The following is a 22,283-nucleotide window of genomic DNA, read 5'->3' on the forward strand; positions in this document are numbered from 1 at the left end:
ACCACTAAAACTGAATAAACAGGAATGTAGTTGGGAATCAAACAGAATATATATGCTAATTTGGGCATACTATTCGAACATTTTTTTAAATTTGGTTTTCTTTTCAAGACTATGAACCTGTTCTTAAGAGTGCATACGTATATGTGTGAAGGTATCAACATAGAAACATACATTTTAAAAGTCTTTGTATTTCTTTTTGGTAAATTTTAATACTATGTTAAAAAATGAAGCAGCTAGCTACAGTTGAGAGCCAACTGCTCTTCAAGATCACAAAAGATATTGAAGCGCTTATGACAATCGATGAAAATTTGTCTAAGAATTTTAACATACATTTGTCCAAGTAAAACTGAGTTTTTTCCCCAAATACATATTCATCTTTCAAAACTGCTTCCCCACTTGCACTCTGGCACTCGCAGCTCACTGTTCTTCCACCATGAGTAAAGATGAGACAAAAACTGAAGAACTATACCATTTTACTCCGAGATTATCACTGCTGTAATACATGAGTTAATATGTTGCAGATTAGGCCTTTTTAAGCTTGTCACTCAGTCTATAAAAAGCATTGTCATTACAGCACATATGGGCTGTAGCGCATAAGGACACCGAAGCAAGAAAACATGATGCATAATATTATACTATGTCTGGGAGATGCTTGTGGTGAGACCATGGGGTTTGGCAATCAAAACATGAAAACTTTACTGCAGGAGCTCCTCGCACAGAGCTTGTGTCATCACTAAACAAAATAAGGAACACTACCACATTCCTCTGTAGTCGCTGGGTAGAGACGTAGTTGCAGCTTTACGGAAGATCATTTGTTAAGGTAATTTCAGCGTTTAAAATCCATTTTATACAACCATCAAGCTTAGCGCTCTATCTTTGCGAATATTATGTTGACTGATAAATTCTTGTCCCGGTTTGAAGTAAAACCAAACCAATTTTCTGTTCTGTAACTTTACATCCTAGCCAGGCCTCCTCTAACTCTCTGAAATTAACAGCATATTGTGGAGAAAACTGCTTGTTCTCAGAATGATAAGACCAATAATTCTGCTCCATGCCAAGGAACGGTATGCAGGGAGGCCCTTGCTTATACTTATTGCTCTAACAACCAAGGTCAGCCAATTTTGTTATTTGCCTCCTTAGAGGGTCGGAAACGGAAAAAACGTAGAGGGATCACATCAGTGGGGAGGAGTGGACAGGACAGGTGACCCAAACCTGACCAACTGGGGTATTCCATCCCATCTGCCCCATGCTCAGTATAAAAGCTGAGGGATCAAAGGGTCAACCCTTTCCTGCGATGGCCGACGTCCAGAGAGGACTCTGTCTGTTCATCTGCCTTTGATCCCGATCCGTGTGTTCCTGACTCCAGAGCTGGAACCCAGTTCCCATTCGTCACTGAGTCCAGTCTGTGACTTCCCCAGTGCCTGCCGGTGATGTGACTGTCACCCTGGGAGCTTGATACGGTTTTGTATATATTGTATCTATTTCATTATTTTCATCTTTATTTTTATTTTAATATTAATTCTTCATTAAAGTAGTTTAGTTCATTCTAAACTTCTGAATTTCCTTATCTCTTTCTCCTCCTCTCTCCTCTTTGGGGGGGGGGGGGGGGGGGGAAGGGGGGGAAGGGCCATCTGTTGGTCCGGTTTTGGTAAATTCAGCCGAAACCATGACATTCTTCAACAGCTTAGGGTTATCTTTTCCTCAAGACATACAAAAAAAGTTTGCAATGGCACAGTACTGTCCCAGTAACACTAGGGCATGACAAATGATGACACTAAGTTTCTGAGAAAAGCACAATTCCATGAAAATAACCCCCAGCTCAAACTCCTTATAAGTGACCTTCGGCATCAGACATCATTTTACATCTCTTGACAGAATCCAGAAAGTTGTTAAGATACAAAAAAAAATGAGGAGGCACTTGAGAAAATACTAGCAGCAAACCAGCGGCCACATTGATGTTGACAGCAGTTATGGAACTGAACACAAATGAACGTTGGGACACTGCTCTACCCAAGTTGTCCTCGCTACTTTGAAGCAATACCCGCCATTAAGTAAAGAAAAAATCTCAAGACTTTTAATTAGGTCGAAGATGAAGAAAAATTCAGTCTCCAGACATATTTTCTAAAATACTGTTTGCTCCTCACCTATCAAACTAGGACTCAGAAGATATCCTTATTAACAGAAACTGTGCTATTAACACCATTTCTACAAGATACCACTGTAAAAGCTTGTACATATCAATAAAGCTAGTATGTATAACTAAAGTCATAAACTGAAGAGCACTGAAGTAGACCTTTTTTCCAGGTACATAAACTAGTGTTATATGAGACATCGCTCCTCCAATAAACCTTGACTAATTAATCTCATTTGACAGTATATCTTTAAGATGTTAATTCACTTTCAGAAGAAAGGTGTTCGCCGTGCCCCATTTTCACACATGATGATACCATTCAGGAGTTTTAAGCCTTAGTTTAATAAAGCTGTAATAATACAGCCCAATTTTACCATTAAAAAAAATAATCAGAACTGAAGCACCTCAAAAAAAAATAATAATCAATTACTTCTCATTATTTTCTTTTTTCAGCCATTTCCATGATAGTACATCAGCTTCTAAAGCTACAACAGCCTAGCTCGTGTTTAAATTTAAGTAATGTAATTAACCCACGAACATTTCCTCTTGCTTTTCTAGACACTCCTTTAACTACAGTCCACTAAGAATTCCAGCCATCATACCGGTAGTGATGCCCAAGTCGAAACAAAACAAACTATTTTCCTCCAAAGTGAGAAAGTAAAACATAATTAAAAATTAAGAATTGATGTAAGTTCACAGATAAATATGAAGCAGCTACTGAATATTTTAAAACAAGCAGAAATATGTATAACCTATATATAAAGGTAAGGAATTTACTCCAACTGCATACAAATCCTTTGGTCATTATTCCATAACAGATTATTCTAAAAATTATTTGTGAGACTAGAAACGTAAGGCAGATCTTTACACAAATACACATTTCATCCAATACTGGTATATGGTCACGAAAGCATTACAGTATTAAGACATATTGAAAAATGCAAATGCACATCTAGGTTTAGTTTATATTTCAGAATCAGCCCAAATTTGTTTTAATTGTTAAATGAGCTCTTAGCATACACTTCTCTTTTCACTAGAAATACACAACCAAAAAAGAAACTCAGGAATATAAAAAGAATAATTCTGTGGCCCTGTCCCATGCAGTTTTTACCTGATTTGTTTTGTCCTTTTGCAAATTAACTGGGGATCGTTTTGCTCTAACTTCAGACTGCTCAATTTAGATGCATAAGAACATCAAAACATTGGGAATTATGAGAAGCATTTTAAATTTCATTTTTACTTTGAAAAGTAGTTACAAAACCAACAGACAAGCTACTTATAACGTATCAACTGTACTAATTGTCCACACTCTTAATCCACAAGAATTATGGACATTTGCAAAATCTTTTTCCACTGTAGGTTCAACTAACCTGACCGAGATTACTTTCTAGGACAAACTATAACAGCTTAACTGACATCATTTAACTTCTTAACATTTCTGAGCTCCTGAAGTATATCAAAACAAAAACATAGAATATATATTAGATCAAAGAATGAGTGCACTAGCAGGCATCAAAAGTCTTTGCAATATCTGTATCTTTCACAGAGTTAATTTCTTCAGTGTTACAATAAGATCTGCTTACTATCACACCTCTTCTGCCACCTCCACCAAATCTGACTTCTAATTTCTGAGTTATAAACTCAGATTTTTGTTGAGCTTTCTCCCACCTTCCCTTGGACTTCTAGCCACCAGACTTTGCTCCATATGACAAATGGATCTTTCAACCTCCCTCTACCCTTTTTACCACTGCTTTTGGCAACAGCACCTGTCTCTGTCATGAAGGTCACAAAACCATGTGTCAAACTCAACGTGACCATCTATCTCTATGTACCCAGGTCTCGAAAATTTAAACTGAAGAACACTTAAAATGTTTCTAATCTATCCACGTAACTGGAAAACTGATGCTGGTTTTACATGCATTGCTATTACTATAACGTGCTCTGCCTAGCCTTGAGCAATGAAATCTTACCTCACTAAGGTACATATTTATTACACATTTAGATTATTGCTGCTAAAAATCACTTTCCTTGTACATAACTCTCTACACATCCATTTAGCAGTTGCTTGTCTGCATATCACTGCAATAAACAAAACCACACAGGGTTGCTAACAGGGCACTCGTGACCTATTCTCACACTGCCAATCAAGATGCCATCATCCTTCTCCCAACTGACTTGCGTCAGTTCCCACCCTGCTGTCCTTATCTTTAGAGAAATTACTGAAACATCTACTAAATCACTTAATTTTTGTTCTTAAGCTTCCTTTGCTGACCTCCATAAACAAGAATTTCAACACCAGTTACACTGCCCATAATCTACCTGCTGATCAGTGCAGGCTTAATGTCACCTTGTCTCAACTTGTATGCAGGACAAAAGTATTTTGAGCCACAGAAACTATTTTAAATTGGTAATATTAGATTCAAACACTTACCCACAATGGAACTTCTGGTCCATTATTAAAGTTTGTATGTCTGTTAATACTTATACTGTCATAACTTTAAAAATTTGAAGTTTTTAAAGTAAACATACTAAGCTTTACTTCCTCACCTTCCCATTCGCTCCAACTTTCCATTCTTCTCCATGTTCTGCTTTACCCTAGCAGGTTGTACAGCATGTTTTCCTATAATGACCCCATTCTTTAAATTATAGAATGGTCTGGATTGGAAGGGACCCTAAAGATCATCTAGTTCCAACTCCCCCCTGCCATGGGCAGGGACACCTCCCACTAGACCAGGTTACTCAAAGCCCCACCCAGCCTGGCCTTGAACACTTCCAGGGATGGGGCATCCTCAACTCCTCTGGGCAACCTGTTCCAGGATCTCACCACCCTCACAGTAATTTCTTCCTAGTATCTAATCGAAATCTCCCCTCTTTCAGTTTAAAACCATTACCCCTCATCCTATCACTCCACTCCCTGATAAAAGTCCCTCCCCATCTTTCCTGTAGACCCCCTTTACTGGAAGGCTGTAATAAGCTCTCCCCGGAGCCTTCTCTTCTCCAGGCTGAACAACCCCAACTCTCTCAGCCTGTCCTCATAGGAGAGGTGCTCCAGCCCTCTGATCATCTTCGTGGCCCTCCGCTGGACTCGTTCCAACAGGTCCATGCCCTTCTTATGTTGGGGGCTCCAGAGCTGGACATAGTACTCCAGGTAGGGTCTCACCAGAGCAGGGTAGCAAGGCAGAATCACCTCACTCGACCTGCTGGCCACGCTTATTTTCATGCAGCTCAGGATGCAGTTGGCTTTCTGGGCTGCAAGTGCACCCTGCCAGCTCATGCTGAGCTTCTCATCAACCAATACCCCTAAGTTCTTCTCCTCAGGGCTGCTCTCAATCCATTCTCCACCCAACCAGTATTTGTGCTTGGAATTGCCCCAATCAAGGTGCAGGACCTTGTACTTGGCCTTGTTGAACATCATGAGGTTGGCACAGGCCCACCTTTCAAGCCTCTCCCAGTCCCTCTGGATGGCATTTCTTCCCTCCAGCATGTCAACTGCACCACATAGCTTGGTATCAGCAATCCCACTTGTCCATGCCACTGACAAAGACGTTAAGCAGCGCCACACATTCTGTCTTAGAATTGCATTTCCTCTATATCATCTTCATTTTCTTCCTTGGAAGTGACCTTACTATATACATTTTACTTATACATCTTGCACCATTTGTCTTCTCATTCAGATGCGAGTTGAAAACGTTATCAAGTCTTCTTAGAAGTTAAGAGTCATTGACGCAAAAAGTCAAAACGTTTCCCTCGTACGAGACAGAAGATTGTTGGATTTCTTGCAAGATAATATCCCCGGTCTTACGGTTTATGTTGTGAGTCAACATTCAGCTAAAAAGCTCCTGTTTTTATTTGATGCCGTCTTCTCTCCTCTTAGCTGGAGGAAGTTTTTAAATTATTTTTGAATTGCAAATGCTCTCAAGAAGTGAAGAATTGGCAAATAAAAAAAAAAAAAAAAAAGATCTTTTGACAGTTTCCTCTTTTCTTAAATGTTTAGGATTCCACAAAGCTAGAAGGGGAAAATGAACAGTCCAATTCCAGCTTTCTTGATAGTGTCAGGGTGTTTCACCAAAAGGACACCATCCCACGGGCTGACTGTGGGCTCCATCTCCAATGCCTATGTCCTTGGTTAACCTCCATGTCTCTTGCAGTTTTCACAGGTACTCAAAAGTCTGAACTGATGAGAACTGGGATGGTGTCAACACTGTTCAAGCTGAGTAGAAAGATTGATACCAAACAGTTTCAAATATCAGTTAGCACTGTGGGGACCTGAAACAGCCACAAGCAGTAAAGACAGTGATGCTGTCTGTTGCAGATTTATGAAAATATTACACCCATTTGGTTCACGTTCACCACTAGCACATGGAGGACCTGGACTGCTTTAAAAAAAAATAAACTCACAAAAAAGCATATGCAGATGTCGATGCTACTTGCAGGTGATTTTCAAACCCTACTATCTACCCTCAAGTAGAATTTAAAACAAAACAAGGCACAAACTACAGCGGACAAATCATTAACTGCTTTACAGTGATAGTCAATTCAGTTCCAACTATATCTTGTATCACAACAGACACATTCATTTGACCTCTTCGGGTTCTAAATAGATATATATGAGCTCTAAACACCAAAAGACAAAATACTATTCTCCCATTCCCAGCACAGAAACAATGGGTCTATAGCCAATAACTTCAAAGTACTACCACTCTTCAAAGGCAAGACTTCACTGTTGCGATTATACATATGAAACACAGCTGCCAATTCTACCCTTGTTTCCTCAAGAACTACATTATGACCAGCTTTCAAATTTTACTCATTTTGGGCTGATCAGCCAGCCTTCTGGAAGATGCAAAAATGCAGAACAGCCAAGAAAGAAACAGACCCAGCTTGCTTTGGAATGACAACTGTCCTTAGGCTCACCAAGGCTGTTTACTGACCCGTAAAGATAGCAGCATTGATTTGAATTAATTTTTCACATCGTCCTTCAGGTGGCAAATGAAATAAAACTTAGAGTATTAAAAAGCAGAAGCAAAACCAGTGGTTTCTAAGAAGAGTTTTAACTAGTTTAAATGATGTGGCTAATGAAACTGAAGTTTTGCTGAATAACTGAGTTTCCAAATAGTCTTGTAGGTTCTTGAACAGTTTCCATAAGAAAAAAATTTTCCATTCCTCCCTTCATTTCTAGGATTCATCTGATAACTGTTAAGCTTCTGAAACAGAGCTAAACTACCTGCATAGGCAGGAGTCTAGAATTAACACTTTCTATAAGAAAGGTCACTTGAAATACAGACAACAAACACTCGCATCAAGTTCAGAAAGCTGCATTTCATCAGACATCTTTGAGCTCTGATACGGCAAATTACAAACATCCATATTAAGTTATAGAGAGCTCCCAAAAGCTGCTCATTTGGCTTACCATTTAGGATACGTTCTATTTCATAATTTCAAGCATGCTCCAACAAAAATATACTTATTTAAGGCTGTAAGCAAAGAAGGATATAATAGCATTACTTAAGTCCTTGTAGGAAGAACGTATCCAAGACAAGTTTAGAACCAAAACTTGTTGGGAGAAAAACAGTAGACCTCACTGCATGTGTCTCCAAAATCCAAATTTATAGAAAGTTAAGCATACTTTGCTGTATGTCTAAAGAGAAGTTTCAACACACAGCTAATCTGCAATTCAACAAAGGTATACCAGTCCACAGCAAGAGGAACCCTACTACAAATTTTGGCATGAAGTAGACAGGGCTGGAGATTTTCACAGTCATTTGAAAACTAAGACACCAATTATCAATTTATGAATCAAAGACCCACTTAATCTAATGAAGGAATTCCTTGCATGTAGTGTTTAAAGGCCAAGATCAAACAGCACACTGAACTTAAAGGCACTTCTTGATAAAAATCAAACACAGAAATGCCCGCACCTGGAAAAAAAGGTAGATAAGTATCTGCATTTAAGAAATCCTTAGTAATAAACCTCCTAGATAACCAAGAGAACAATTTGAAGAAGATATCATTATTCACCCTTTCAAGGGAAGATTAAACTGTATTTTGAAAATACAAGTCTTAACAATTTTACTCCCTAACATTACTATACAATATAAGTGTGTGATGCTTCTTAGAATCCCTAGACTACTTCCAGATTTACACTACTGAGAGAAAGCAATGGCACAAAACCACAAGGAAAGGAAACCTCAACAAGCGTTTCTTAACTGGCACCTTAAAAAAAATACACAACACAAAACCAAACAACCAAACCCAACAGGTTCCTTAGATACCCTGAACAATTGATGATTCCAACACACTCAAGAAATAAGTAACTCACAGGGTGTAACTTCACATGAATGTGAGCTGCATGTTACACATGGGAGGAATGCAGAATGTGACCTTAATTGTCACCTGAAATATTCCAGTTAGTTCAACACAACAGTACTGTGTGTGTTACACGGCAGTATGTGCTAAAGACAGAATGACATGTTTAATATTAGACTGTGGCAAGTACACAGTGAAGTTATTATTCCATTATTACTAAGGGGAGTTTTCTTAATTTGCCTCCCTCCCCACACTCCACTTCCAAGCACCCCTTTTCTAAATAAGATTTAAGTACATAAGTACACCGTCCCTATGAAGTGCTATTTTAAGTCAATCGAAGTCTTTTTTCAATCATACAGACAACAGCGGTATAGTGCATATTAATTATTTAGAATGTATGCGGAATTACAGCAGCTCAAGCTTGTGTGGAACGCATTACTCCTCAGAAAAAAAGCAAGGACAGGTATGAGCGATCTTTTCTTTAAGACTGACTTATACAGTTGTGTTAATGCCATTCCTACTGGATGACTACTTAACGCGCAAACCCAGACATGATGTATGCAGGGATTATGAACATAATCTTGCAGCCCTAAAATAATCACAGCAGCAACATTCAAGGACCTTTCGTCGCTCTCCTTTTTGCGGGCTGAAACCAGCACCAAGACCACATACGAGCTTCGGAGCAAAAACCCCCAGGAAACGCCTTGGGGCGCACGCCTCTGTTTACTCACGCACGTTCGCGACACGCACCCCACGGTACTGAGGGACCTGCCGACCCCCGCCCGGCCCTTCCCCACCCCTTTCCACGGGGCCCAGCCCCGCGGAGACCCCGCGAGACCCGCACCCGGGGGCAGGAGGGTGAATCACGCGTGCCCCCTCCCCGCCAGAGCGCAGACTGAGGCGGCAACGGGGGCGCCGACACCCCCCCTCCCCCTCGCGGCTCCAAGCAGCCGGGCGGGGACAGGCTGCCCGCCCCAAGATCCCCCTGCCCAGTGCGCCGGGCCCTGCGCCGCCGCCGCTCCGCGGGAGGCAGCCTGAGGGCAGCGCGGAGCCGGCGCGGCCGCGCAGGTGTGTGACAGGGGCAGGTACGCGGAGGCCGGGCAGGCGGAGGGAGGGGAAGGCAGCCGGCGGAGGGGCGGCAGGGGAGCGGGGTGGAGGGTGGGCTACCTGTATTTCTTGAAGAGCTGGTCGGACTCGCGGAAGCCGTTGTTGAGCAGCATGTTGATGCCGGCCAGCGCCAGCTCCGCGTCCTCGATGGGCAGCGGCGCCTCCCCGTCCTCCCGCCGCGGCGGCGGCTGCTCGGAGCCGGCCATGACGCTGAGGAGGGCAGCAAGACCCCGCCGGCTCTCCCCCACCCTACCTACCTATCTAATCTAATCTAATCTACTCGCCCACCGCCCTTTACCCGCTGCTGCCTCGGCGTGCCCGCAGTCAGGAACCGCGGGCGCCCGGTGCCCGCCGCTGGGCTGTGCTCCCCCTCACCTGCCCGCCCAGCGCTGCGGCGACGCGGCAGCCGCCTCCCGCCCGCAAGCCCTCCAAAAGCGGCGGCGCCCGCCTCGCTCCTCAGGGCGCAGGCGCCGAGGGGGCCGCGCATGCGCGGGGTGTGGGGTGGAGGGGCCGCCGGGTGAGGCGGTTAACGGCCGCGTGTAACGGCTACGGGGCGGCTTCTCTGGCGGTGTCTGTGAGGAGAGTGGCATTGGGTTTCCTTCCAGGCAGAGGAGCTCCTAAGCCGCTCTTGTGCGTCCTCTACCTGGGGACGCCATCCTCCTGGCACCAGGGCAGGCACGGTGGGCCCCAGTGGCCGGGAGGTGGGTGCTGGTGGCCTGCTTTGGAGGGAATCTCTGTGGAGCTTCCTTGGTTTTTCCCCTCGGTATGGGTTCCCTGCCCCTGCACGCCTCTCTTCGTGGGCACTGCAGGTGGCTCGCTGGCTGCTGGGCGGCCTCCACTCTCCACAGCCCTGAGGCTTCTTGCAAAACCCACTGGAGGTTTTCGCGTGTGGGATGCGGGAGCTGGGGCTGCACCTGGGCTGCAGGTGTAAAGTAATGAAGTCCTCCTCTGATAGTGTGGCTTTCCCTTTTCAGAGAAGCGTGGGGTTTTTGGTTGGTTTGGTTTGATTTGAGTTGATTTTCGGCAGTGGCTGAGGTCACTAGTACGGAGATAGAAGTTCCTCATTTGTACAGTGGAGACTTTACCTCCCCAGTGCCAAGTCTGGGAAACTAGGTATTTCAAGGAATTTACTGCCCGACTCCTGACACCTATATCCATTAGCAGCAATGTGAACTTGCCTGTGAAGCTTAAAGAAAAAATAAGTATTTTGCAAGTTTGGCTCAGATACAGGCTAGTCTGGCAGGTGTTTCCAAGCACAGGATGGGTGAGAAAGTACACTTGCATAAATCTATCTATTCTAACCCAAAATGGCCAAGTACCTGGATACTGAAAATACACTCACATTGTTTTCGCTCCTTTTTGCAGGAAGAGGTTTTCTTCGCTGCACTTAAACTTAGGTGAGGACAAAGGCTACTGCCTACAACCTGGTCTTGCTTCCTGTCACCTGGGATGGTGCTACAGCTGCTCTTGTGAAAATTTAAGGATCAAACTCCCACCACCCCCACCCCCTGTTTCCACTAACATACAAAAGAATGGGACCATACTCTACTTTTAGTAGTAACACCTCTTCCCTGTCAAGAAAAACATCTGTCTTCCTGTGAATCAAGTAGCAGTATTTCTGTACGTGTCTTACGGGAATCGCTACCGCCGCCTCGGGAAATAGTCTGTACCAAAAACCTCTAATGACAACACTTTTTGAAAGGCAAGGATTGTCTAATGCTTGGAGGCTTCTGAAATCTGTCAGGTGTGTATTGGGCCCTTTGGCTGATTCCCAGTCCCTCCGTCTTACTGTTAGTAAGCAGAGCTGGGTACTCAGAGGGGTGTTTAAAGAGAACATGCCTTCTGTTACAATGCACATCTCCAAAACAGCATGATCTACACAGCCTAGAAATCCTCCAGGGCTTGTAGGAAGTCAACACAGCATGAATTAGGAATTATGTGTTCTCCCATGTGTTTGCAGGTTGGTTGTGAAATTTGGACTCCAGAAATTCAAGCAGCCTTGCTAAAAGGGAGTTGCAGGTTGCAGTTTCACCACCTTTGTTCTCTGCAAAGACAGACACTGCATTCCAGATGAAAAAATAATTACTTCTCTGACATTATCTCCCATGCAGGATTCTGTGGGTAGGGATTCATGGTGGAGTGGTTTACAATATCCTTTCCCTTAGTCATGTGTAATCAATTGGATCAAGAAGCAATGAATCTTCTTATGGATTCCCTGAGAACTCATCATGGAGGAGGCTAACTCCTACCTCCAAGTACCATTTCTGAGGAGCTGCAAAGAGCCAAGTCCTTTGTGAAACACCTACGCCATTTCTCCAAAGCTAGACTCCTATTTGCTGGCTTCTGGGTTTGAATAATAGCATAGCAGGGCTATGTGCTCTCTGCAGGTTTTTGGCCCCATGCACATGGAGCTGGAATTCTTTTGAGGTCTTCTTTCTAGCACCCAGTTGCTCCAGACCTTGCTTAGGGCTGGCACTGATAATCTGTTTTCCATAACAAATGCTTTTATAGCTGTCTGGTAGCTAGCTATTAATTTTGAAACTCAAGACGTGAATAGCTAAATCAGCTCTCCAGAAACACAGCTATAAATCTATGGGGAAAAAAAACAGCAGAATGAAACTGCATTTCAACTGCTCAAGTAGAGAAGTAACGCATTTGAACATCAGTAATGAAGCAGTATGACATCTGCAGTTTGACTCCCAACAGCTGAGCAGTAGCAGCTCTATAGTGCCCGTGTTGTTGTGAACTGCTCTGGAACTGCATTTTTCTGCAGAGCTGGATTTGAAATCAGCAGGGCTGTAATTCTCCCTGGCTGCTCTGTAACGGCAGATGAGGTCTTGTGGTGGGTTACAGTTAGTTTGATTCACACAGAGGATGTGGTACTGCTGATTCAGCTTGCTAAAAATGGCCAGACAAGCGAGGAAACCACAGCGAAGAGAGCTACATGGATGACTTGTACTTGCTAATCAAAGCTTTTATTTACTTCCCAGTCTACCAACACTCTAAGTGTGTTTCTCTTTTGTTTTGGTTTTGTTTTTTTTTTTTTGATTCTTGGTAGCACACTGGCGTGACAGGCAGTCAGCAGACAGTAATTTCAGCAGAGGGGACAGTCAGTGGCCAGCTTTCCACTTGCCCCCACAGCTCACTGCAATGCAGTATTGAATGACCCATGCTACTGTGGCCTGTTGCCTCTGTCTTGTGAAAAGACATTGAGGCAACTGGTTTGCAAGTACTCAAGAACAATAAAGTTACTGATGGTGAGCAAGAATTGTACTTTTAATAAATTAACTGGCCTAAAATTTCCAAGACCCTTGCTCTCATTTCCCAGAAGTTGTTAGACAGTTAAAAGGCAAAGTGGCTACAATATTCACATCCTGTAAGAGATTGAGAATTGTGGTGGTTTTACAGCCCCTTCGCAGGACACTGGTGGTGTAGTTCAAGGTAGCCTGTAGCTCTGAATATTCAGTTGCTCTGCCCTTTGACAATCTTTCCAAGTTTCTGCCCTGTGTTTGTGCTTCTGACAAGGAGAAGTCCTGCAAGTCATCGTCTTCACATACTGGTCCCTGAGTCAAAAATTGTTTTTCCTCTGTAAGTCTAATTGGAATTTTGCCCTATTACAATCTCCACGAGCTACAGAGAATGGCAAAAGTAGAAGTAGCAGGGAATAAATTATTATAGAAAAGTATAATGATTTATCTAAAGCATCAGAGAAAAAAAGAGGTAAAAACAAGAACAGACCTACATTCACATTTTCTTTAACATCATTTTCATATTGTGTAAATTAGGTCCCACTTGTCCCAAGGCCCTTCTCCACTGTGTCTGGATGAAGCAGCCTAACCCCTTGCTTCTGTCTCAGAGTGCCCTAAATCTGATTTTGCTGGGTTTCTTTTTACCTATCTTGTTCCAAAACTCTACCTCTGTCCTGGAACACCTCAATAATCCTGGTACAATTTACAGTTTTTAAGATGGAGATGAAATTTCAGGAGTGGATGTAGAATATTTGATCATGAGCAATTAAGTTAGAATCACTGCTCGTTTAAGTAGAGAGAAGTGCTTCAGAATGGAATTAACTTTTTTTTCTCTCTGTTGCAGAAAGTGTGACTCTGTGTGTATAGAAAGTGTTGAAAATACTAGTTAAAGCCATAAACACATCATCTCCCACACTTTTTCAATCTCAGACGCAAACCTGCAGAATCCTCCTGTAATTTTGAATTCCTTTCGAGGATTTGCTATTCTAGTTAAATGTCAGTCAGGTGTGGTCCCACTGTTGGTTATGAAGAAGTGTTACAATCCAGGGCATAGCTGTCTTTCCACACCAGCTGTCAGAGGGGTCTTACGGGTGTCAGTGACTGCCAATAACAGCTAGTGAATACAGAAATGTGAGTATCTTCCATTTTTTAATGTATTGTATTTGGTAAGAAAAAAATTGTTAAGTTCACAAGTACATTTCTGAGGAAATCTACTTTTTAAGTAGCTAAAGGCACTTGTTTTTGGGCTTTGTGCCTCACACTGTACCTCTGGGGTTTGCAGCAATGCCTATTGTGTCTTATCACTTATCACTTAAATATTTATGAGTGGTAAGCTCTACATCTGTTATCATCATGCATTTTCCATCCTGCACAGCAACTAAGCAATACTACAAAGCCAAGCTAATCTTCAGAGCTGGCTCTCCGCACTTTCCTATTCATATGCATTGTCATTTTAAGGGCTAAACCCTGCCTAAGGACACACACATGAAATGACTATTGAAATTACTTGTCTGTTCTGTCAATAGGCAAGGAGTAGGCATACATATCCTGGTAAAGCAAAACAGGCTCAATGAGCCTCTTCATACCCTGGAATACTTCATCCAAAGTATCCCAAGGATACTGAGATTGAGTCTTTTGATCCTCTCCTCTGATTAAAGAGCATTACAGTAATAGCAGTTAGAAGAATAACCTCCGTTTGTTGCAGTGGACTTTACTTCAGAATCAACTACTCCTTCCTCTTGCAAGCTTTCTGTTTTGCCTGCCTGTTTTTACAGGAAGCTTTTCACGTATGGAGAGATATCAGATGGAAGGTGACTGGTCTCTCAGTCTCCCTTTGGAAAGGCAAAAAGGAAAGTGAAAGATGAGACAGAGCAAGTAAGAGCAATTTCATATGTTTTTTCATATTTTGATTATATTTTATAATGTTTATTTTTATCCACACTTATTGTTGCTCTGGACCCAATATATAATCAGTCATATAATGGGATAAATTCATGTGCAGTCACACAGAGTTATTTTTACTGAAACATATGAAGGTGTATAATTTTTGCTATATAAAGGATGCTAAATGACAGAGCTTTTTAGTGTTGGGGTTTTTTTCCCAGAATGTGCTAATGGCCAAACATATGCACACAGTTCCGGAGAAAACAAAGGAATGCACAAGTATTAAATACTAACAGCTGCTCTGTTCAGGCGGCAGCCACATGCTGGCCTGTTTTATGAAAATTAATTGGAAAAACTTCCACACAAAATAATAATCCTACTTGAATTTTTAAGAGCCAATTTAAAATATTTTACTTTCAGAGGAATGAATTCCTACACAGTTAAGATCTACATTTAGTTGTAAAAATACCTACTCTGTATTCCCAGAGAACATGAAATGTAGAGCCCAAAGCGATTGTCAGTAATATGCTAGTTCTAGCCCAGTCCTTTCTGGGGAGTCAAAACAAATTCATCTTTGTCTAAATGTCCTTAAAATCTTTTCAGTATGGAGAGCCTGCAAATTAATTTTTCCTCTTCTTGTTCCAGTGACCAATGAAAACAATTGATTGCATCTTTGTTGCAGAAGCAGGAGGGTAATAGCAAATTAAAACAGGTAACCTTAATGGTTTTGTGTGTAGAGAGTGAGGTAGGCTGTCTTGCGCAAGATGGAAAATACAAACATTATTTGTCCCGTGCCATACTCTTTTTTCTACATTATGGGATCTTGATTGATGCCCTGTTACTTTTCACTTTCTAGAACAAATAAGAACCTGTCCACTTTGACCTTTCACAAGCAGGCCATAAATTTTAATGCTCTAATCATTTTTGCTCATCTGCTTTGGAGGGTCTGCCCAGTTTTTCTGCAGTTTTCAATTGTGCATGAAGCCATTTCACAGACCAGATGCATTTGTGGAGGATTTTCCTCTATATACTCCTCTATATACATGTATCTAACTATATCATAGAATCATAGAATTGTCTAGGTTGGAAGGGATCTTTAAGATCATCTAGTCCAACCATCAACCTAACTGATAAAAACCATCACTAAACCATGTCACTAAGCACTATATAGCATTCATCAACAAATTATTTACCCAGTTACTGAGGATATGCATTTGCACTTTCACGCTTATGATGAAAAATGAGTAGTCAGCAAGGCCATAGATAACCTGTGACAAATGTATCAGCTTTGATAAACACCCTGTGTGCGGTGCTGCACCCCAATCCTTGTAATTTAAAATAACCAAAATCCTTTTAGGACGCATTTTGAAATGTTTGGAATGTAATAAAAACATAGTATCTTGCTAAGGCTTCTTTTCCTTTTACTAATTTAGCAGTAAATATTTTCTCACAGGTGTCAAGCAGCTTGATGCATAATGTGATTTGAAATGAGATTATTTAAAGATTACTTGTCAGCAACATTTGTACTTTTCTACTTCTATTTGGAACTTTTGGCATTATATATGTTTATATTTAGCATCTTAACATTTTTCACTAGCTTATTCCTCAGTCCACTACAAAAATAGAATGGCCTCTATTGGGCTACAGAGGTTTTATTTTGACCATGTTAGACGTAATGTTTGTTTTTCAGTTTTGAAATCTGCACTTCCCCCCCTCCCACCTCCCCACCTTGTTTTTCCTAGCCTGAGAGCAAGGAATATTTTGTTAAAAATTCTAGGGACAAAAAAGTCAGTAGACCCCATTGACAGCATGTTTTTTGTGACACAAGTCACAAGTTTATGTAGACAGATTGTCCAGGTAATCATCTAGAGGAGACTGGGCGAGGCTGTGCGACCCAGCTTCACACTCTTCTCTTTGAAAGATATTCACATCTACAAAGACCAGTAGTGGAGGTAAACAGAAAGGAAAGCATGAGAGAAAGACCTAGTGGGCTTATGGTTGGGTCCTGAAAGCCACAAAGAGCTCAGCTTGGGGGAGGTTATGAAGCAGCCGTGGGAGAGCTGTGAATCTCCCTTAGCTGATATTAGTAAAACTGCAAAGAGGATTCTTGTGCAGGTGTCCATTTTGTCCTGTTTTCACATTCTCTTGTTGCTGTAGGCTTGTAGATGGGAGTACCACTTCAAGGTCTAAGAAGGCACCACCACCTGATAGTTGTATGTCACTGATATGTGAGGAATCCTTGCCTCACCTGTGTCTTTCAGCAAGCCACTTAAATTCTTCATGCATTGGTTCCCTTACCTACTGATGGGGTTGCAATGCACAATAATTTTGTGCATTAATGTTGGTGGCTTATGCTACATCAAGGCATGCGGTAGTCTACAACTGCCTCAAACTAAAACATCTTGGCTTTGTGTAACTGGAATAGACCACACATAATATGTTCATTTGAGCAGCTCTGTCAGCAGTGTATATGGCTACAAAGATGGTGAGCTTCTTCCCTTGCATATACACCGTGTTAGCTACTGATATCTTTGTCCCTGAGTATTTCATTTCCTTATGTTTTGGGAGTCTAACCATGTCTTCAGGAACATAGTGCTCTGTTTTTTACAAAACTCTTCTCTGAGGCTTGCACACACAGACTTGGCAATTGGCTTTTAAAAGAAGCAGTATGATCTGCAGCATATATCATGAGACAGAAAAAAGCCTAAAAACCATATTGAGAGACAGATGCTACCCCAGATATCAAAGTTTTTATTTCTGGATACTAGCTTTTCATTTGTGAAACTTGTGCTTTGGTCTGAACACTTTTGCTGCTCACTCAAGAAAATAACTAGTTTTACCATTTAATTTTGAGAATCATTTAATTTGTGAGAAAAGTTGTTGTATCTACTTGTATAAACCTAAAGTGAAGAAATCATCATTAAGGGTGTATTCAGACAGTACGTATATTTATAAAAATGTGTTACAGCATTATTTAGAGGTAACAGCTAAATAGAGCCACATGCTAAAATAATCTTCGTTCTATTCTTCTTTGCCTTACTTTGTTCAATAGTCATAAACATTAGATTATGTGAATGGACTGTCAGTTCATATGAGTGGAAGATTCTTCGCATTTTGATGCTTAAAACTATAAAACAGACATAAAAAATATATGTTTGCCATTTGATGAGATAATTTTCTGTATCTGACAATTTAAAAGAGAATTTAAGAGACTGGAAGCTGATGCTTGAGCAACTAGGTTTTGAGTTGACATAATGAAATTAAGTAAAACCAGGACGGTATGTGTTATCTCCTGGTACTTAATGAAATACGCAGCATGTAGTTGACTGAGGTTCCTATTTTTTAAACTATTAAATGATTTCTCTTTTTGCTTACCATTAGGTTTTCCCATTCTTCCACTTACTTCTGGAAATTTACGCCATTTATTTGGAATATGTGCTCTGTCCAAATTGATTTATAAAATGTTCCTATTTGGGCACTTGTTAATCAAGGTATGTGAATTGGGAAACACTCTGGAGAATTAAAAGATTCCTCCAAGAACCTTACTACCAGAATCAGTTCCCGCTATGGGAAGTGGCAGTATTTGCTCTCAAGTGAAACGCTGCATTGCAGATAAAGGGAGATGGCAAAGTCAAGAGTCTGTGTGCATGTAATGGTAACCACGGAAGTGACTTACAAATCTTAACATGCAACAACATTTTCATTAAAGTAACAGCAGAATAACAAGTGTAATAACCCTCCTCTTTTTTTAAAGTATATTTGTACTCTGAAAGAACTCCTGTCCTTAAACAGTACAGTGCCTTTTTAAAGCCACGTATTGGGTGACTTATTCTGTACTGACTCACTATTTATTGTTCTACCAACAGCGTTTTGTGAGGCTGAGCGCTACGTACCAGGCAAGCATCTTAAATTGAGTTGCGTAATTTTAGCCATTATGAGTTACACACAGCAATAACCAGGATAATACAGTGAGAAAAGCTATGCTTTTACTGCAGGCCATTTTTTCAGAGTTCCTCTTCCAGACATAGCACAAGAAGAAATCATCTTTTATTTTCTCAGTGCAGTTTCCCATTTTTCTTTGCATTAGCATTTTTCTCAAATGCTTTTTTCTACGGCAGTCTATCCAGCAAGTCTTCCTCTCTTTTTCCTTCCATTCCTTTCATTTTAATAGCTCTTGCACTTACCTATTTTTAGAGGGATTATAAGTACACAAGCACATGTAAATACATGTTCTGTCTCACATCTCTTTATTTTATATGCCTTTCACTTGGGGTTCAGCCTACATTTTCTTCTTAGGTTCTCAACCTTCAAATCATACAAAGCACTGAGAAAATAGTTCATGTATGTTAGTTTCCTTGGTGTAAGGTAGAAACTAAGAAGAAATATATGTGTCCAAAGTGTCCAGCTCATCAAAAAAGCAATGAGTTCAATAGAGATTTCTTCCAGTGGTGGCACCAAGTCACTAAAAAATAAAAAGGTGAAGAAATGCCAACAAATCTAGTGTCATAGATCCACAGATGATGAGTCACAGCATCATAATATGGACATGCCAGGAGCTAACTACACTATGTCTGGGTAACTCAATACTGAAAAGGATGAGTGACAAAAGCATGTATAATGACATATTTTCCCTGTAATTGGAAGCAGGAGATAATTCCCTGTGGCTTGTTCCTTTCTCCTCTGAGGCCTGCTGACAGCACTGCACAATGGTATTTCTATAGTTAGGCTGTAAGGCGGTCTAATTATTCCAGAGAACCAAAGTGTAATCAGGCGCTGCATCCATCTTCAGGGAATTACGTTTCTTGCTCGGAGGCCGAAACTGGTTTGGCTGCTGCCGTGTTCCTCTTATGGCATATGTTTAAGATGGTGTGTGGGTGTGTTTTTCTTTGGGGATAACTAACCCCCCTCCATTGATTATAGAAGGAGAGCCTAGAGTAGATACCAAATTTTTATGCAACTGAAGTTGCGAGATGAGTAACAACACTGCTCCACAAATGCTATGGGTCTTACTGAAGTCAGTGGGTGTGACAGAGCAAGTACCGGTGCTACTGGCTGATTCCGTATGGACATGAGTCTGTATAGCCCTTGTGTTTGCTTAAAATCAAGTAGGTCCACGTATTTTTTAACTTTCTGTGGGTCCCAAATGAAAAATAATGAGTTCACCTACCCTAATAGTAAAAGCTTTAACATTTTTGTCTGGATTTGGTGGTGGAATGTGCTCCCATAAGCACAGCTATGCCTGACATGCAGGTGCACGTGACAGTGTTACAGCGCGTGTTGGTGCTAGCCAGGGTTGGTTTGTGCCTTGCTGTTACAAGACATTCACAAAAAACCTACACTAGTATTTCCCACTGAAACACAGGAGACTTCATTTTACCTATACGAAAAGCAAACTTTTGTTTTCAAACAGGTCTCCGGGCCTTAATAGGTTTCTGAAAGCTGCAGTTATATTTTCAAACAACTACTCGATGCAAATGCTTTCTACAATTTGTGTGAATTTGTTATAGCTGGGAATGCCTGCGTACTATTAACACACACAAGTAAATCCAATGGAAATGTTGCAAATTATACCCAAGAACGCCATTTCAAACATGTACAGGAATTCTCCAGCAGGGATCATTATGTAGATATGAGACTTTTAGCTCAACAAAAGCCTTGATCAGGCAGCTCAGTTATACGATGAGCAAATGCAAAGGGCCACATGCAGTAATCACTGCTGTCCAGATTGTGAAGCTGTTCCATTGATTCTAATCCCTGCTCGAGGCACGGTGGGCCCTTTGATCACTCTCCAGCCCTTTCTTCTCCAACTTGCACCTGCCCTTGCTGAAGCTTACCCTATTACTACACTCCCTATTAACATAGAGATAAATTAAAAGATATGATGCTAGAGGCTGAAATTTAGGAATAGGCAAAGCAGTCTTTGGATTTCATCAAACTAAAAATTTGTTGTGCTTTATAAATGACCCTAAGCTGTGTCTCTCAGTTGCAGCCCTGAGCAACTTCTGTTTTACCTGTCTAGAAAATTCAACTGTATAATGAGAGAAATGAGGACACCTGTCCTAGGTGACAAAATGCTACCTATGGCTTCATTGCCAGGGGAGTCTCTACAACTGAAAAGACAGGCATAGGACATATGTCTTTACTTGACATGCTAAAATTTTATGATATGCCCTTCATAGGTCATATTCCTATGCCCTAATTCCTATTCCTATTCCATATTCCTTCATAGGGCATATAACCTTCAGAGGAGGTTTGGATTGGATATTAGGAAAAATTTTTACACTGAAAGGGTTATTAAGCATTGGAACGGGCTGCCCAGGGAAGCGGTTGAGGCACCATCTCTAGAGGTTTTCAAAAGACGGGTTGACATAGTGCTTAGAGACATAGTTTAGTAATGTGGGGCGTTCTTTTTGTATGGTTTTCTTTTGTTTTTTTTTATCAGAGTTAGGTTGATGGTTGGACTAGATGATCTTAAAGGTCCCTCCCAACCTAGATGATTCTGTGATAGGCCAGGGGTGGAAACTGTAGGGCAAATGTAAATTTCTTTATGGCTGCAGGGAGTAGAGAAGCCAGTTTGCCTTGGGCAACTGCAGAGAGGCAAGGGTCAGCCATAGAAAGTACCGGCAGTCAGAAATGAATCTCCAGTTTCCTCAGATCTGAGAGGAAGAACTAGGAACAAAACCTGCTTATAGCCCCCAGCTAAGCTGGGATGCAGACATGGGTGTTTGGATTTGGGTCACGTGCATCATGTCTTATGCAGAAAGCAGTTTCTACTAGAAATCGATGTATTGGAGGAAGTTCAGCCTAGTCAAAGTTATATGGAAAGGTTTAAGCTCAGCTGTGCAACCGTCTTCACAAATAAAAAGGAGGCCAGTGCTCAGTGCCTCTCAGAGATGCTGTGTGAGAGGGCCTTCTGAGGGGAACAGAAGAATAGGCAGGAAGGGGCGTGGAAAGCTATCTCATGACTAATTGCTGTTTGCAGCTGCAGATAGACACGTGCTTAATTATCTGCTATATGCATGCAAATTTGGTTTGCTGTCACTAGAGTCCAGATGTTCCCTTCCACTATACAAAGTACAACAAACAAAAGGAAAAGGGTCAGAGAGCAAAATAAAAGGGGCCGGGAGTGGCAGCTTGGTGCTATTTTTCCTCCTGTCATATGCTAGGCCTGGCCTACCATGTTCCAGACCTCCCCAATGCAGACAGAGATTTGTGAGTTCACAGGCTGGGAATCTGGTCAGCCAGAAGCTGTTCCCTCCAGCTCCCCTTCCTGGGGCAACGGAGGGGAAAGGGTGCAGGCAGGCACCCGGCCCCACAGCCGGCAGAGTTTGGATGCCCGGGATGACATGCCGTGCCGTGCCATGAAGGCAGGCAGGAGCTGCCCAGGAGCTGTGACCACTGAGTCTTGGGTCAGAGGGGAGCAGTGGCTGGTCTCCTTGACACCACCATGCAGCCTGAAATTGTTCAGTCAAGCTTACAGTCATCACAATTTTTAATGAGCTTCTCTCCTGTAGACATTTCCCTTGGCAGGAGTAAATCCTCTCAGAGCAGTCTTATGGCTTACTTTTCCTTAGATACCTTTCCTTCTACAACTATAAAGTCTTTAT

The 22,283-nt window shown here is 41.7% G+C and overlaps 1 protein-coding gene across 1 annotated transcript in view; it reads right to left on the reverse strand.

The window, feature by feature from the left end:
* The window catches only part of TTC39C (tetratricopeptide repeat domain 39C), a 36,193-nt gene extending 26,443 nt beyond the window's left edge, over positions 1-9,750 (reverse strand). Inside the window, exon 1 of the mRNA XM_074146608.1 lies at positions 9,605-9,750. Coding sequence (XP_074002709.1) covers positions 9,605-9,750 — 146 coding nt within the window. The remainder of the gene's footprint in view (positions 1-9,604) is intronic.
* Positions 9,751-22,283: the final 12,533 nt, after the last annotated feature.

This window comes from Numenius arquata, chromosome 4 (assembly GCF_964106895.1).
Source record: "Numenius arquata chromosome 4, bNumArq3.hap1.1, whole genome shotgun sequence".
Lineage (NCBI taxonomy): Eukaryota > Metazoa > Chordata > Aves > Charadriiformes > Scolopacidae > Numenius > Numenius arquata.